Source organism: Simochromis diagramma, unplaced genomic scaffold, assembly GCF_900408965.1.
Source record: "Simochromis diagramma unplaced genomic scaffold, fSimDia1.1 OVJJ01000304.1, whole genome shotgun sequence".
In the NCBI taxonomy this organism is placed as follows: domain Eukaryota; kingdom Metazoa; phylum Chordata; class Actinopteri; order Cichliformes; family Cichlidae; genus Simochromis; species Simochromis diagramma.
This window is the reverse complement of record NW_024387030.1, coordinates 2559412-2575532: the sequence shown is the minus strand read 5'-3', so window position 1 is coordinate 2575532 and position 16121 is coordinate 2559412. Positions and strand designations below refer to the sequence as shown.

At 38.3% G+C, this 16121-nt stretch overlaps 1 protein-coding gene across 1 annotated transcript in view; it reads right to left on the bottom strand.

The window, feature by feature from the left end:
- The window catches only part of babam2 (BRISC and BRCA1 A complex member 2), a 111195-nt gene that overhangs the window by 86451 nt on the left and 8623 nt on the right, over nt 1-16121 (bottom strand). The window contains exon 4 of the mRNA XM_040042274.1: nt 9575-9669. Coding sequence (XP_039898208.1) covers nt 9575-9669 — 95 coding nt within the window. The remainder of the gene's footprint in view (nt 1-9574; nt 9670-16121) is intronic.

Below are 16121 nucleotides of genomic sequence, written 5' to 3'. Positions count from 1 at the left end.
TTAGTTTAAGTATGGGTTTGTCAGACAATACGTCTGTCTTTCTTGCCCTGCATGAATACAAGATGAGGTTCATCAAAAATTAAATATCTTACTCAACTGGGGTAATTGAGAGGCAGCTCGACTTCCACCAGCACTATCATTAGCTGAACTATCATTACAACTGGAGCTAAGGGGACAGATGAATACACTAAATAGCTATATTTATTTCCTGACCAGAATAGCCTATTTGGTATTTTTTTAAAATATTTTCTCAGTTACAGGTGAAACAGCCCAGTCCAATTAGAGGGAACAGAGCCAAACGAGATATCCTTAGACTTCAACAGTTCCAAAATATGTGGGATTTCCAGAGAAACAAGAAAGAGCCAACCTTTGAACCGCACAGCAGAGTACTGCAAAAAGGTTAAGTGGAAACATGTTGAAGCCGTGTGCAGAGAGGCTATCATGGCTAACCCACGCTCTCAGGCATATGCAGAATGGGAAAGATTCAGAATGCAGGGGAACTCCCAAAAGTTTCGTACCTGCACGCATCACTGGACAAGTCTAGACCAGAGAAATTATTACACACAAAGAAAGGGGGAAACAGGGGCCAACAAATGGTAGCATTAGTTGAGTAAAAAAGAGAGGAACCATTAGAGATGACTGTTCTTACATGGTGCAAGCTCACTCCCCGTATCACAATAGGTTAAAGAAGATAAAGAGTTTTGTGATTTCATTGGCCAATGACACCTTCAGATTTGCTTTTGCTGTCGTAAATGTACAGAGTAGGGAAGCCGATTACTCATGTAGCTGAATGGGTTAACAGATGCAGAGTCTAACAATACTGTCTGCAGCCATCAGTGGTGAAACACACCAAAACATTTTTGCCCCACAGTGGGTTGTCTTGCTCCATCTGATGTCAGTATGAGTGAATGGGAACATTTTGTGCTGTTTATTCAAATCACTGTCAGTGATCTGAGAAGACCATGATTTGTATTTTCTGGGGCCAAAACACAGAAAACCTTTTAAGGCTTCTCATGTTGCAATATTATTATTATAATACCTATAACTCACTCTAGATGTGGGTGTGCATGCTGACTATGTACAACAAATTATGTGAAGGGAATGGGTGGTAAAGAATTCAAGATTACAGAACAGTGCACCACAATCACAGATCAGCCACAAGCAAAATGCAGCATCACGACAATCATACCCAGACATGCTACAGCATGCGCACTGAATACACAACTTCAAACTCTTACCCAATCAGCTTCAATGCTTTTAAAGTTTTTTTCCTTATCTTTTGTTTTTTCAGAAAGGGGAGGTGGGGGGGGGGGGGCATTCCATACAAACATTTGTACAAACACTGAAGTCCAGTGTGTTGCCATCACTTGGTGAATTAGGGAAGAAAAAATGTATGATGCAACATAACCTACGTAAGGAATTAAAATGGTATTGCTCTCCACCTTCCTTCCCTTCCGCCCTCTGTCTTTGTCATTTCCTCCTTTCTGGTCATTTTTCCCAGCAACCCGTGGGCAGACCTATTCCGCTGTATTCCTGTCACCATGTTAGGTTAACACGTCTTTCCAAACTCCACTTCTCTGAGCTCTCCACCCCTGCTCTAAACACGATCCGCTATCACAGATAAGCCAGAAACTGATCTTCTCTTGAAATCTTGATAAGAAATTTATTTTAAGTGCTTTTATGTTTAATCTTAAGGTGGACATGATCATATCATATCATAACAGCAGCGTTTAGATCTTTTTTTTACTGGTCTGTGTTTTTTTTAGAACTAGTCTTCATTCTGATCTCGCCAGTCTTAGAGAACCGATTATTAGGCACCATTGCTAAGAAGATGAGGTCATTTCAGTCAGAAGAAAATCAGACAAAATCTTTGGGCTGCTTCTGACAATCATTGGTGAACTTTCCATTGTTGTCACTTGTAAAGTTGCTGATGTTAACGGTTCCAACTCTAGGCCAGTAAATTAGAGCCCCAAAATTCAGAATGGGCATCTCAAGAAAAACACTAGGAACTATTCAAGTATTCTCTGAAGATTGCCCCCAGGACTAACCCATTCTCAAATGACTGCACTTACTTATGGCACACTTATGACTTGCTGGCTTTTCTACGAGAATTTAGTCTTTGAAGGAATTGTAGTTATCTTTGGTTTTGCAAGTTTATTTTCTTTATTCAATAGCATGTTCTTTCATGATAATTCGTAGTAATGACATGTTGATTTTAATGGAACTTTCTGTTAAGAAAAAATAATTTAAAATAGTTGAAACACTTGCACTGCGTTTGTGGAAAGACAGTAAATGTGCTTCTAAATATAAATAACAAAGCATTCCTTTCCTGTTTTGGTGCAATCTCTTACAAGCGGCAAGCAGTTAAGTTTGTCCATCTTTGGTCAGTAAAGGGACTCAATTATTGTGACTGTAGATGGACTTTTGCGCTAAGTAAACTGAATCAGGATACACAATGCCAAATTGGTCTCACAACGTTGAGATTGCTCAGAGCAATCTCAATCATCTGAGGTCCTTAGGAACAACAACAACAACAATAATAATAGTAATAATAATTATTATTGGGAGAGGGCAGATTATTGGCCAGTCATCTTAAAACATCACAAACGATTACAGGTTAATCCAATGAATCTAATATCTAATATCCAATGAAAAGCCAGAAACCAACAGGGCATTATTTTGTCAGACCATATGTCAAAATGAACATACAAAGTACAAAATATGCAAATCTAGTAACAAATACACATAATTCCAATAAAAAAACCCTTCACCTCTTGATGGAGGTCAGACAACGCTTCAGTCCAGATTGCTGGCTGCATTAAATGTTAGTTGTATTCAAGTGTCTTACTTTTGTTTATATCTATATCTTTGGGGCGACCGTGGCTCAGGGGGTTGGGAATCGCATCTGTAAGCGAAAGGTCGCCGGTTCGATCCCTGGGCTCTCTGTCCTGGTCGTTGTGTCCTTGGGCAAGACACTTTACCCTACTTGCCTACTGGTGTTGGCCAGAGGGGCCGATGGCGCGATATGGCAGCCTCGCTTCTGTCAGTCTGCCCCAGGGCAGCTGTGGCTACAACTGTAGCTTGCCTCCACCAGTGTGTGAATGTGAGAGTGAATGAATAGTGGTATTGTAAAGCGCTTTGGGTGCCTTGAAAAGCGCTATATAAATCCAATCCATTATTATTATTATTATTATTATTATTATATTGCAGTGTATTGAGGCCACCCAAATAAGCCAATTCAGTTAAGGATATTTTAGGGTGTTTTAGTCATCTCCATAGTAAAGTCAAAGTGGCGTGTTATACAGTCTCGACATGCTCACCATAGTATCAGTAATCTCCAATAAGCCTCCTTCCCAATTAAATCTTTAGGTTAAACAGTCATGAATGTGTCAGTGTGGTTAAGTGTTGCGGTGGCAATCATAGGCCGACTTAAGATTTATCTCCATGTTGATAGGAACAATGGCTCCCTCTGAGCCCAAAATAAACCCATTAGACTGGCAGATGACTTTCCATTGCTTTGACATACAGTAATTAGAGTCATGAAACTAGTATGAGGGCTAACATGACTGACCAGTTAAAAAACAACCCACTAAGAGTTTCAAAGCACGCTGAGGCAGGGAGCAGCCCTGGTGGCCAATTAGCAATGGTCTGGATGCTATTTAGCCTACATCTGTAGTTTCCAGTCAACCCTTGCACCCTAACAACAATATAACAGCGAACCTCAATAAATTTGTGACAGACTTTTCTCATATTCCATGGCTCATGGAACTGTTCGGCTATAAATGGTTTATTTGTGGGACATGTGGCCTCTCATCATCCAGCAGGGATATTTAAAGTCTCTTTCATTCATCATCCATTGTGGTTAAAACTCTTGGAAGGGCCTTTCTTAACAATTGCAGAGGTTTGAGGATTACTTTGTTATTGCTGCCTTTGTAGTCCATGTTTGACTTGCTATACCTTCTAAAGGTGGCAAGGCTCCTAGAGTTTCCTCAAGTAAGTACAACAGTCACTAACCTCTGCCAGAGGTCTCTTTCTGTTAAAACGGAACTCAAAGTGCTGCTTGCAATGGATTGCTTGGCCACTGGGGATCTGAGTCTAACATTTAAAAGTTTTAGGTTACCTTAAAGCTATAGATATCAGATCAGCTTCCAATTTGACAAGGTTAATAATTTGAGACTCCTCTTTGAATGTTGAGATGAAAACTAAAACAAAAGTTAATGATAGCGTGCTGTCTATAGCAATAAGTTAGCACTGCCATGTGGATAAAACTGACACGTTTTGGCTAGAAAATAATTTGAGACCTTTCGCCATCAGTTTTTGTGAGTACTTCATGTGACTTTTTGCTGTTTTTAAACAGAGTGAAAAGTCAATCCACCCATCTAATTTTGAATGCATGAGGGATCAAAAGCACTGGTGAAAACAGCACAAATTAAAAAGCCCCAAACCTCATGCTTCAAGGGTCTGTAGCTTAAGAAGATAAATGTATATTGGTCCAATAGATATGTTATTGTACAAAAGAAAAAGCATTTCTAAGGAGGTCAGTTGGAAACTTCTCTCAGACTTGACCCTCAGTCGTAAGAGAAGTACAACCTGTCAAGAAAAATGATTGCAAAATTATGTTTTTGGATAAACTTTTCGAATGTTTTTACGAGATTTCACTGGTGATTCTATGTACATGCAGCTTTTGAAATGGTTGATTCATTTCATCTATTTAGATACAACTTTACTCCTTAGGTTTTTAGATGAACGGTTAAAAGTGAGACCATTATAAAATGTTCGACGAAATGGGACAAGCCTTTAATAAGAGTTGAATTTCTTTTCCATAAAAACATCTTTGGGTGAGTGGACATTTTGAGACTTGCTAGCACTTCACAGTAACGAGAGAGCAGGCAACAATTTAAGCATGTATTATCATCACCTCCAAAAGGAAGTTTTAATACATGAAGTTGTGGTGATAGGTTATCTTAGGCATGCTTTCACAATGATGTGATCAGGCTAAAACCGCAGTTAAGTAGGAGCCTAATTATCTAAAAGGAAACATTTTCACTCAAGACTTTAGAATATGTTATGCAGTTTCTAACGTGCATATAATATTACCAAACCTTACTGATCATCTACTGTGTAGCACATGCATCATGTTTTAGTCCTCCCTTTTCTTTTGCAACAACAATACATTTCTCTGTCTAAACAGAAACATGGATAATAAACCTACTCAAGGCCTGGTGACAGCAGGGAAAAACACAAGCCTAAACAGAGAAACTAATGATACCCTTGACTGGTTGTAAACAAGAGCAATGTGTTGCTGAGACATCAGGAATTCAACCAGCCACTGACAGAGGACCTAAAATTAGCCTAATGTTTACCCCCTGGATAACAATGGCTAGAAACATAGTCCACTTGAAGTAGAACTCACAAGCACCAAGAGATATTAAGAGACAGTGTCACACAAAAATGTTTTGCTCCTTATTATAAGTGCAAAGTTATTTATTTTCATAAAAACATGTTACTCTAATGATAAGTCACAGTTTTATATACCAAAATAATATTTTTCAGATAACAATCAGTTTTAACAATCTAAATTCCCACGGCCAGACGGTAAGAGATATGAGGGAGAAATTAATGAACTCCACAGAATCGAGAGTTTTTTAACACTGAGAGGGGGATGTACTTACTGAAAATATAGAGGAAAAAGGAGGGAGTGGGAATCTCAGGCAGAGAAACAGACGAAGGAGGATTATGAAAGCATGAAGTGCAAAACGCAGCAAGACTATAAGTGAGAAAATAAACAAGCAGTGGGCTGCCAAGCACTGGCTCTGCAGAGGTACTTCCCCTTATGTGCACAGCTGGATTTATGAGACAGTGAGCAATACTCCCCTCACTTCTCCCAGACTCTGACACAAGCAGGGGAATTTAGCAGCTCCATGCTAGTCTGCTTCAAAAATAGCAATGGATAACTACCCAGTAGTAGCTACAGAAAAGTTTGCACATTTCCAGCTAGCCCTATTGGCATGTCTGTGTTGTGTTTACCATCATCTAATAACCCAACGCAAACATGCCAATAGAAATTACTTTTAAAGGAATCATTGTACAAGGTCAATGGTTTGATTAGTAGCAATTACCAAAGGCTGTGGAGATGACAGAATTATAGTCATATTCATTTATTTCAGAACACATAAAAAAAAAAAAAAAACAAAAAACGGATGCTGCACAGTAGCTGAGCATGGGCCTTATGTAGGTACTGGATCCCTGTTTGGCTTCTTCCTTTTAGGTCAGGGGTGGGCAACTCCAGGCCTTGAGGGCCGGTGTCCCTGCAGGTTTTAGATGTGTCCTTGAACCAACACAGCTGATTTAAATGGCTAAATTAGCTCCTCAACATGTCCTGAAGTTCTCCGGAGGCCTGGTAACGAACTAATCATGTGATTCAGGTGTGATGACCCAAGGTGAGATCTAAAACCTGCAGGACACCGGCCCTCGAGGCCTGGAATTGCCCACCCCAGTTTTAGGTCCTTCTCCTTGGCCTCCTCCATTACCTTTTTTTAATGTATTAGGTGTGATTGCGTTGATTGCATCCTGTGTTTGGATCAAACAAAATTAATTCATCCGGTGTGTTTTGGCAAATTGTTGCTGGGTTTTGTAATCATTTTTAAATTAAAAACAATAAAGCAGCACAAAAGCCAAATGGGTGCCTTGAAATTGAGAGATGATTACTCAGTTGGTTAAATATTTTTAAACAGAAAATATATTTTTGAATGTCACATACATAAACTGGGACAGTGATATCTGCTGTTAAGTACAAATTAGATCTTGAATTGTTGAATGCCCCAGAAAGAACAACGCTACACTACAGTGAAAAGTTTAATGATAAAGTTTTTCTACTAGTGTATTGTAGCCTGCTTTAGCCAGGCAAAAACATGATGACATGCACTATACAATGTGATTTACTGTCCACGAGAGACCCTAGGGTCAGAATGATATAAATTTAATCATCAGAGAGTGTATCTGTAGCTGCGTAGATGTAACCGCGCTGCCAAATTTGCTGTGGCTGTTCAGGCACGTTGTCACAATGAGGCACCCTTTTGCCATCTTGCCACAGTGCGAGTCGTTTGGCCTAATAATTTCCTTTAGTTGCCTCAGGAAGTAACAGTAAAACTAGGCTCCAATAGTTTGACCCTGGGGGATGAAATGCACAACCCTGTAAACAAGGAGCATGCCCCCGACTGCGCTCCTGACCCAACAAACCCTCTTCATCTCAGAGCCATGGGCTCTGATAACAGTGGCACAGTGGAAAATTAGTACACTGACCATAATACTTCACGGCATGCCCTGGCACCTGTGAAGCTCAGCCCACATATCAAGGCATTTGCTTGTCTCAAACTGCTCTGTAGCTATAACAGCTGTTTGGTAGTAGACATTCCATGCTCTACCTGGCTAGGTAATAATAATATTACTAATAATAATAAACTTTATTTGTACAGAACTTGTGTAACACACAGTTACAAACATAGTAGGTAAACCTCCTGTAACCCACCCACCCAACTCCTGTTCAAGTCTTCTATTTGTAAGGGGCAACCAGTCTGTTCAAATCTTGATTGTGTAAGTGTGTGATTTTGCACACTAAAAAACTCAATGTAACTTTGTGATTATAAGATATATATATGTTATACATATTAGATAGAAAATAACATAAAAAGACAAAATATTAGACTATCCAAACACAGGAGATTAGATTGGTGTAATTATTCCACAATGTAATTCAGGAATGACATGCTAAACCAGTGACCAATCGAGCTGAGATAGAACACCTAACTGTTCAATCAGTTCAACTATGTAAATATGAAAATTTCTACTTTTGCCATGTTTAACATACATTTTCATTTGTTTTCAACTAAGTTGGCTGTTATAAGTTTATGTCAGAAAAGAAAAAACCTACAGATAAAAATACTACAGACATTCACTCAAAAGTATGCTAATTATACAGAGTAGACTGTACAGTGTGCTCTATGGGAAATTAGCTGCAACACTTCTGTTTGGAAGGAACAGCCAATGAGAAGAAAGCTGGTTTTAAGTGACAATGCCATTAAAAAAGCAAGGAAATGGTTTCAGACAGAGCACAAATTGAGAAACTGCACCAAGGGCAGTATAGTATGATGAAATATTATTTTGAACTGTAACTCAAGCTCCTCAAGTAGGGTCCAGTATTAAAAAGCTAAAGTTAAAAAAGTTTAAACTTTAAACACTACCCATAATTTTATTCTGTTCATCTGCACATAGCGATTTCAGTGGGAGAAACATTTTATCACTCATCCAAGTGACCTAAGAAGTGATCAAACTTTTCTCCCACTGAAAATACTACCATGCTGACAGAATCAACTTTTTGGGATTTCCTTACTTAGCTGATTGAGCACAGATCAAGACAACTTTAAACACTGCAGCTGCCATTGCCATAACTGAGAAAATGGAGCTTTATAAACATTATCAGGATTTTTGCAGATTAGTGCAGTACAGTGATTCTTTACCATCATTACCCATTCTTTGCTCCAAGCCAGCGATCTTTGGGAAGACATAAGCAGCTTTTGTCGCTTGTATTTTAGTTTCTGAGAAATCTTTTAATGTTTGGGCGACAGAAATTTAAAACTTTCTGGTTTAATTGTGAAACCTTTAAGAATACATGTGCTGTAAAGCGCTCTTTCTGTAAAGTTACCCCATGACAGTAAGTCTGACCAAGTATTCATTTGTATCTTTCAAAATCCTTTGGGATTTACTGGAACTTACAGTGATGATGCAATTTTGTGGTGCAACAGCTTTTATTAATATGCAAAACAAACAACCACACCTCATCTGAAACTACACAATGCTGATGCAATCTGTCCTTGAAAACCAGTTCTCCTGCTAGGCTCAAAACCGTTTGCAGCTGTCCACATACTTCTGTGTTGACATTGTATGGTTAAAAAAGAAAAAATGACTTCTTGGAACCATTTTCAAAGAGGAAAATTAATGACAATTAAACAAAACATGACTGAACAAATACCAAGAATGTCCAGGTAAATTTCCAGGAAGAAGAGCATTCACATGAATCTAATAAAACTTTAAATTTGTCCATATAAAAAGAAGTACTCTCATTATGAAAATGGCACATTATAAACATGGACAGTACATTTTCATTTGTTCAGACTAGCTTTCCAGTGAATCACAGATTCACAGAGATGATCAGATGTACAGATAAACAGCAAGTCAAAACAATTATAAGAAGTGTAATCACTACAACAGCTAAGGCTCAAGATCCACAGAAAATGCATAGTGTGTGTTTGCTTTTCTAAAATTTAGATGTACTATGAACTAAACCTCTCCTGGCCACTTCAGTCAATAAGGTTGTGACCATCCACCATTTGAAGAAAATGGGTCCTATATTTGACATGCAGAATTAATAAAAATGAATCAGAGGTGGATTTAGCAAATGCATGTTGTGGTGTGGAGCAGATGTGGTGATAAAGATTGTACTCATTGAAAAATTATATATAAAAAAAACCCTTTCCCTCTATTAATTAAACATTTCACATTCTTCCATTCTACTCACTGGTAGTTCGGAGGGTTCAGGGAGAAACTCAGCATCTTCTCCAAAAATAAAATCTGGAGGCAATTCTGGATAGCGTGCATTGAATATGATATCCCCTGGAAGAAAAGAGAAGAATGCGTTATTACTCGTTTTATTACAACAAATGTAAACAGCCACAATTTACCAAGGAAGTGACTGAGCTTTGATCACATATAAGATCATTTCCATTCAGTTTTAATCAAAGTTGACTTGCTCTAAACAAATAATTAAAAAAGAAAAAAAAAATGCATCAATCTTCTATATTCTGTCTGGTATTAAGAAATGAAAGTATTTTTGAAGCATTACTGAAACCAGGAAATTGTGGTGGTTGTGTGGTTTTACTAGTTGCACTAAGCACACAAAGTGCATTTAAGCTCTAGCGTCTTGTAGTTTAAGTGCCTTAAATAAGAACATTTCACATGCACCCTTGCAACCATTAAAAACCTTGGCACACCAGCACATTAGCAAAAGTTTTAAGATTATGCATTTTAATTGCATATTTAATTTAAATCCCATATCATGTACCCCATATGGTAAACCACACACTAAAAAAAACTTCAGGCAATACATCATCTTAAGTTTTTTTTTTTTTCTTTTGGTAAATGACAACCGGCTGAATGACAGTGCAAGCTGAATGACACATCCCATATTAAAAATAGCAATTACTTGTAACAATAACTCTATATTAAACATGTTTTGGTGAGTGATTAGCAAACTGCAACCCTGAGGCTAAAATATACAGTTCCCTTAATTCCTATGGGGACTGACTTTAAAAATGAGCCAAACCCTAGAAACTCTCATGTTAAAATGTTCAATTTTACAGGACAAATAAGAATAAACATCTTCACAGCCTGCTGCAAAACACTATTTTGAACTTTATGGTTAGTTTACCCATTTATATGGGATTTTCCTTAAACTTAAAATTGGGGCATAGCAGCTTTGATTGACAGGTGTGTTGGTATGGCCAGCTGTAGCGGATAGCTTTTGTGTTTGAGCCTTCAAATAATTTTAATGCAACTATCTGAAAGCAGTTTACTCTTCTGGCACGTGTAGTAACACATCATTAATGTAGTTGGTATTTCAGTTTTGGTGAGTGGCATTCTTCTTCTATACATGTTCTTTGGTGATTACCACTCTTAATGAGCAAAGGCAAGGCAACTTTCAAATGTACAGTAAGCAGAGAATCACTCTGCACACTCCTGTCCTATTACAATGATTAACTCAGATACCCACTGCACTCATTGTGTCACAGCTTTGCTATTCTACCGTGAAGCTACAGAAAACACCTAAAAGTATGCAATTAACCTTTAGACACATGAACTTAAAAAAAAAAATAAAACTTTAAATATTACTCATATAACCAGTAGAATAAATGTAGGTGCACACAACAGCAATAAATTCTAGATTTAAAAAAAGATTATTTTTGCTTAAAGTAAAAAGGGAGAAAAACAAAATATTTCAGTAAAAAACATTATGTTTCATTTTTCTGAACTTATAGCGTTATATTCATCTTCTTTTGCCTGCTCCCTTTCTAACTTTGCATGCAAACTTGCTCCACCCGAGCTGACGTCCATCTGACATACAAATCTTGCTGTTTCTCCTGGTAACTCCAAATGAAACTCTAAGCATCTTCATCTCTTCCAGCTTCCTGTCTTTTTGGCTACGTTCACACTGCACGTCTTAATGCTCAATTCCGATTTTTTGATCAAATCCGATTTTTTTGTCTGCTTGTTCCCACTATAAATAAAATGCGACAGCAAACGCGCTCTAGTGTGAACCCTCAAAGCGGCCCGCATGCGCAAAAGAAGACTTCACACACAACGTGCTCTGTTTAGACCCAGACCAAACAGTATTGTTTGACTGATGGCCCTTAATATAAAGACTTCGGACTTTACGTTTCCCAATTTTTGCTTTAAGTTATTTTGTTATTTACATAATAATGTAGATTACCTAATAATTATCCTTATTGCTGTTTTAGAGAGGAGCGGTGCTTCAAAGGATAGTTGCAGATTTCTGTCAGAATCTGCAGATTATACAGTACAAATAAAATGTTCACGTTGTCTTCCCAACAGTTTCCCTAACATCTACACTGGATGGCCAGGAAGCGTTCGCGATGTCTTCTCGGGCGCTTCTCCGGCACTGGTAATTGGCGTCTGTCTTGTGTCAGTGACGTAAAAGACGGATTTAATGTGATCTGACCGTTCAAACAGCAGTCGCTTTCTAAAACATCAGATATGTATCGGATTCAGGACCACATACGAAAGTGACCCAGATCGGATTTGAAAATATCGGATTTGTGCTGTTCACACTGTCATACCATGATCGGATATGGGTCGCATAGGGTCAAAAAAAATCGGATTTGATGCGCTTTCGCTTGCAGTGTGAACGTGGCCTTTGTCACTGCCACGAACTCCAAACCATACATCACTGCAAGTTTTGCTTCTGTCTTGTAAAGCTTCCCTTTCAGTCTTGCAGCAATCCTTCTGTCACTCTGTCCACTCCACCCTGTCTGTACTCTTCTTCACCTCTCATGGCCTGACCACTGCTTTGGATGGTTGACCCCACATATTTACTGTAAACTACATTACCATATTCAGACTCTTTGGCTTCATTACGTCTTATACATGTACTCGCCCATTTTCTGTTTAATAACTTTATTTAAAATTAATACTAACATATTGAGATAAAATTACAAAAATATAAGCGCACACTGGAAATGGCCCTCACTGAGGGCTCACATAACAAAGCTTGGTTCACAATGTTCTTAAATTACGTTACACAACTCTATTTCTGTGCTGCAAGACGTCCTGTTCTGCTTTTTTTTTTTTTTTTTTTTTTTTGTTCCACGCAGCAACAGCAAGAAGAGGCAAACACACACATGTGGAAGTATTTTTCCAGTGGAGAAGAGTCAAACGAGGAAACGAGAGGTTGTGTCGTAAACCAGCTCCAAACCACTGGAAGCTTGACAGAAAAACTGCTGGCGTGGTTCCAGAGGGAAATTGAGGTCTTGGAAGAGCAGACTTCACAGGTTATAGAGGCTTTTGTATGATGTTTTCTTCATACATCCTTAGACAGAAAGAAGAAGCTTCACTCAAACGTGACTGCATAATGCACCTTCTCTCCAAATCTTATTCAGACAGACGTTTTATTGAAGTCAGAAGGGTACAATGTGTACAACTACAAAGCAGTACCAGCCATGTCGGTCACGTGGAAGAAGCTGGGTTTATATTGATAGTGATTAGCTGTGTACAGAGTGTGCCATGCCAAGCAGATCCATAGACCAATCTGCAGCTCTGCATCCTTGATTAGACAAACCTCTTTCCTGAGGCCAAAGCACAGGAAAGTATAACAGCTGCGTGCCACGCCAGAATACCCGTGCCAGTTTTCTTGTTCTTTGTTCAGATTGCTGCTTTCTGTCTCCATTAATTTCTCTTTAACTTTAAATACAATTCAAACGAAAATGAAATATAAATGAACAAAGTGGTGAAGGTGTTAGGGAACACGGGGTCATCCATGAGAGAATAAGGTCGACTTAAAAAAAATAAGGTTGGAGGAGTTTAAGTATCTCCGGGTCTTGTTCGTGAGCGGAGGAGGAGAGTGAAGCGGGGACTGGATTGGTGTAGTGTCTGCAGTAATGCGAAAGCTGTACTGTCTGCTGAACTATGGCAAATACTGGTCACTCTACATTCCTGTCATCACCTATGGCCACCAACTGTGGCTAGTGAAAAAAAGAACATGATGACTGAAGATATAATCAAAGGAAAAAGGAGCTTCTTATTGAAGAGCTCAGTCATGTAGGAAGACCTCAAAACAGAGGAGCTGCTGCTCCTCCATACTGAAAGAAGTCAACTGGTGGTTCTGATATCTGACTAGGATGCCCTCTGGATGCCTCCTTAGTGACATGCATCAGGCATGTGCATTTCATGGGAGACTGAGCCAGACAAGAGACACAGTGGTGACATAACGTCTCTCAGCTGATTTGTGAATGCTTTGCTGTCCACTCAAAAAAGATGTAGTTTTTTTCCACAACATAGACATTTTCTCCTTCATTTTCATACTATAAGTTTCATTTTTACACACATTTTTACTTTAGGAGGTTCAAGAAGGAGTTTGGGTTTAAATAAAACCTTTCATACATTTCAAGTCATGCACATAATCACCAGAGGGTTACTTCATCAATCAATCAGTGATTACTCTGTTATGGCGAATTGGGTCCATGGCACAGCATTTTGGGGGAATTCTGGTGAAAAAATGCTTTGTGGACTAATGAAGCTGACATTAAATAACCTGGGAAGGAAGCCAACAACATGTATAATCTAAACATATCACTACATACCGCTATGAAAACATCATTATGACAGCAAAGTATGGTTCCAGGCTGCTTAGCCGGCTCTGGATATCGTTAACTCCCCACCATCAGCTAAAAAACTAATCCCCGGATATCTGACATTTATGCCAGAAATCATCATAGAAAGGGCACCTCTTCTGATTATTTCTAGCCCCACAGTTTTATTCCTTACTCCACCAGAGTAGCTTTGCATGAGTCCTAGTTCAAAATAATCATTATTTCATACTGGGCCTTCGCACGGCCACTTAGTTTGTCTGAAAGGAATAACCCCATCTTTATGACATCATACAGAACCGAGTGCAGAGAAAACAGTCTAAACAGACTGTCTAGAACAGTTTAAACACAGTGTTTAATGCACAGGTTACTTGTATATACTCTGACCTGATTATCTTTAACTTTGGACATGTTTAATTTGAGCAACCAACACTGGAACCGAATAAATATCAGAGAAAATAAGGAAAAGAAAGGGCTCATTTAGTTTTTTTTTCCACCTGCACTGGGACTGTTTAAACTTTCAAGCAACAGAGTAGGGTTATTTAAGAGCTGAGCTGTATATTTATATGTGCCTTTCTGATAATTGCAAAAAATGTTTTCTACAAGGAACTTGTCAATCTGCTGCTCCTACAGCTTTTAACTTTTTTTTTTACCTCTGAAATATATGTATGTTTTTAACTTGTGATTCTCGTTACAACATGTTTTGCAGTGAACCACAGCTAACAGAGCTAGAATAGCAAGATATATAGCTGCACAAGCCTCGAGGCTAACCATGACTTTCTGAATAAAAATGATTAAAAATCATAATTAATGACATTTCAGCATTTCAGAATATTAGACTATACAAACAAAACAGCCTAGGTATAACAAACACAAACATAGGCATTAAAATAAAGCATACCTGTATAAAATATAAATGACCTCCAGTTATTTCAGTTAATAAAGTAGCGTAATCCATCCATCTGAGGGTTAAAGGGTGTGTTCAATAAAAACACAAATGTATAATTATGGGTGTGTTTGTGTATACTTGGGGCTTAAATGAAGATAACATTTTAAATCACATTTTAAAAACTGAATAACGCAGAAAACCTTGTCATGCCAAAGGATTCATGTTCAAGGTTCCTCCTATGACTTTATTTAACTTTGAAGAAGTCTATATCTTGTACCACTATGTGCCTTTATTGCTGGCTTGTTGGGGGTGCGGATATGTCATGTTTTTTTTTTAAAACTTCTGTTTCTCGAGAGACAATCCTTTAACGTCACTAAAATATAAGTTAAAGCAAAACAATCCATGAGTCTAGCCACAACATCTTTATATAGCTCATAACCATTTCTGCCAGAACAGTTCTTTTTTTGCAGATTATGCAAAATAAGAAAAACCTACTTCCTCTGTCTGGAGAAAATGTGGCCTTGCCAGGAGAACAAAATAGTAACTATGATCAAACTTAAGATGCGCACTGCGGAACTTTTTGTACATGAAATCTTGACAAATTGATAAATACAATATCAGTCTTTCCACAAATGTGGACCCCTTTTATTTATTACTAGGAGTTGCACAATAAGGGGACTCCTAATAATGCTTTGAAAACAACTCTAAAATGTGTAGGCATCTGTTCAAAGAAAATGTTGATAAGTCGTCAGCCACAGCTTCACCAATCAAGCTGACATATCTGGCTTGTGTTATGTCTGTATCTTTGAAGTGGGTGAGAATATCAGCTGTAAAACCTGTTGAGAGATTTAGATCAATGTGAATGCAAAAAATATTCAAGTTATCCTGATAACTATGTTTTTTTACAAGATCTGTTACTTGAACACATTTAATTTGTTAGGCTCCCGTAAAACTTTGGAGGCTCCAGTCACAGTCAATGCAAGCAAGCACCAATGAGTTTTGAATTTACCATTACTATCACACTGACTGATTTTCTCCCTCGGGCTCTGGAGAGAAAGCTTGTGATGTGGCGATTTGATTGAGAAGTGAGCGGCTCTTCCAGTAAAAGCTCAGTGGCACAAATAGCAGCATGTTTTATTGGTGTTATTTTATTACCATCATGAGAAAAATTGCCATCTTGTTTTTGTAGTTAAGAAATTCCTGTGGTTGCCTTTGGTCTTAGTGCCTGCTCAGTAGCCGCAATTACAAAACCCACCTATGGCACTGTGTATTAAAGTGACACACAATGTTTACGAGGC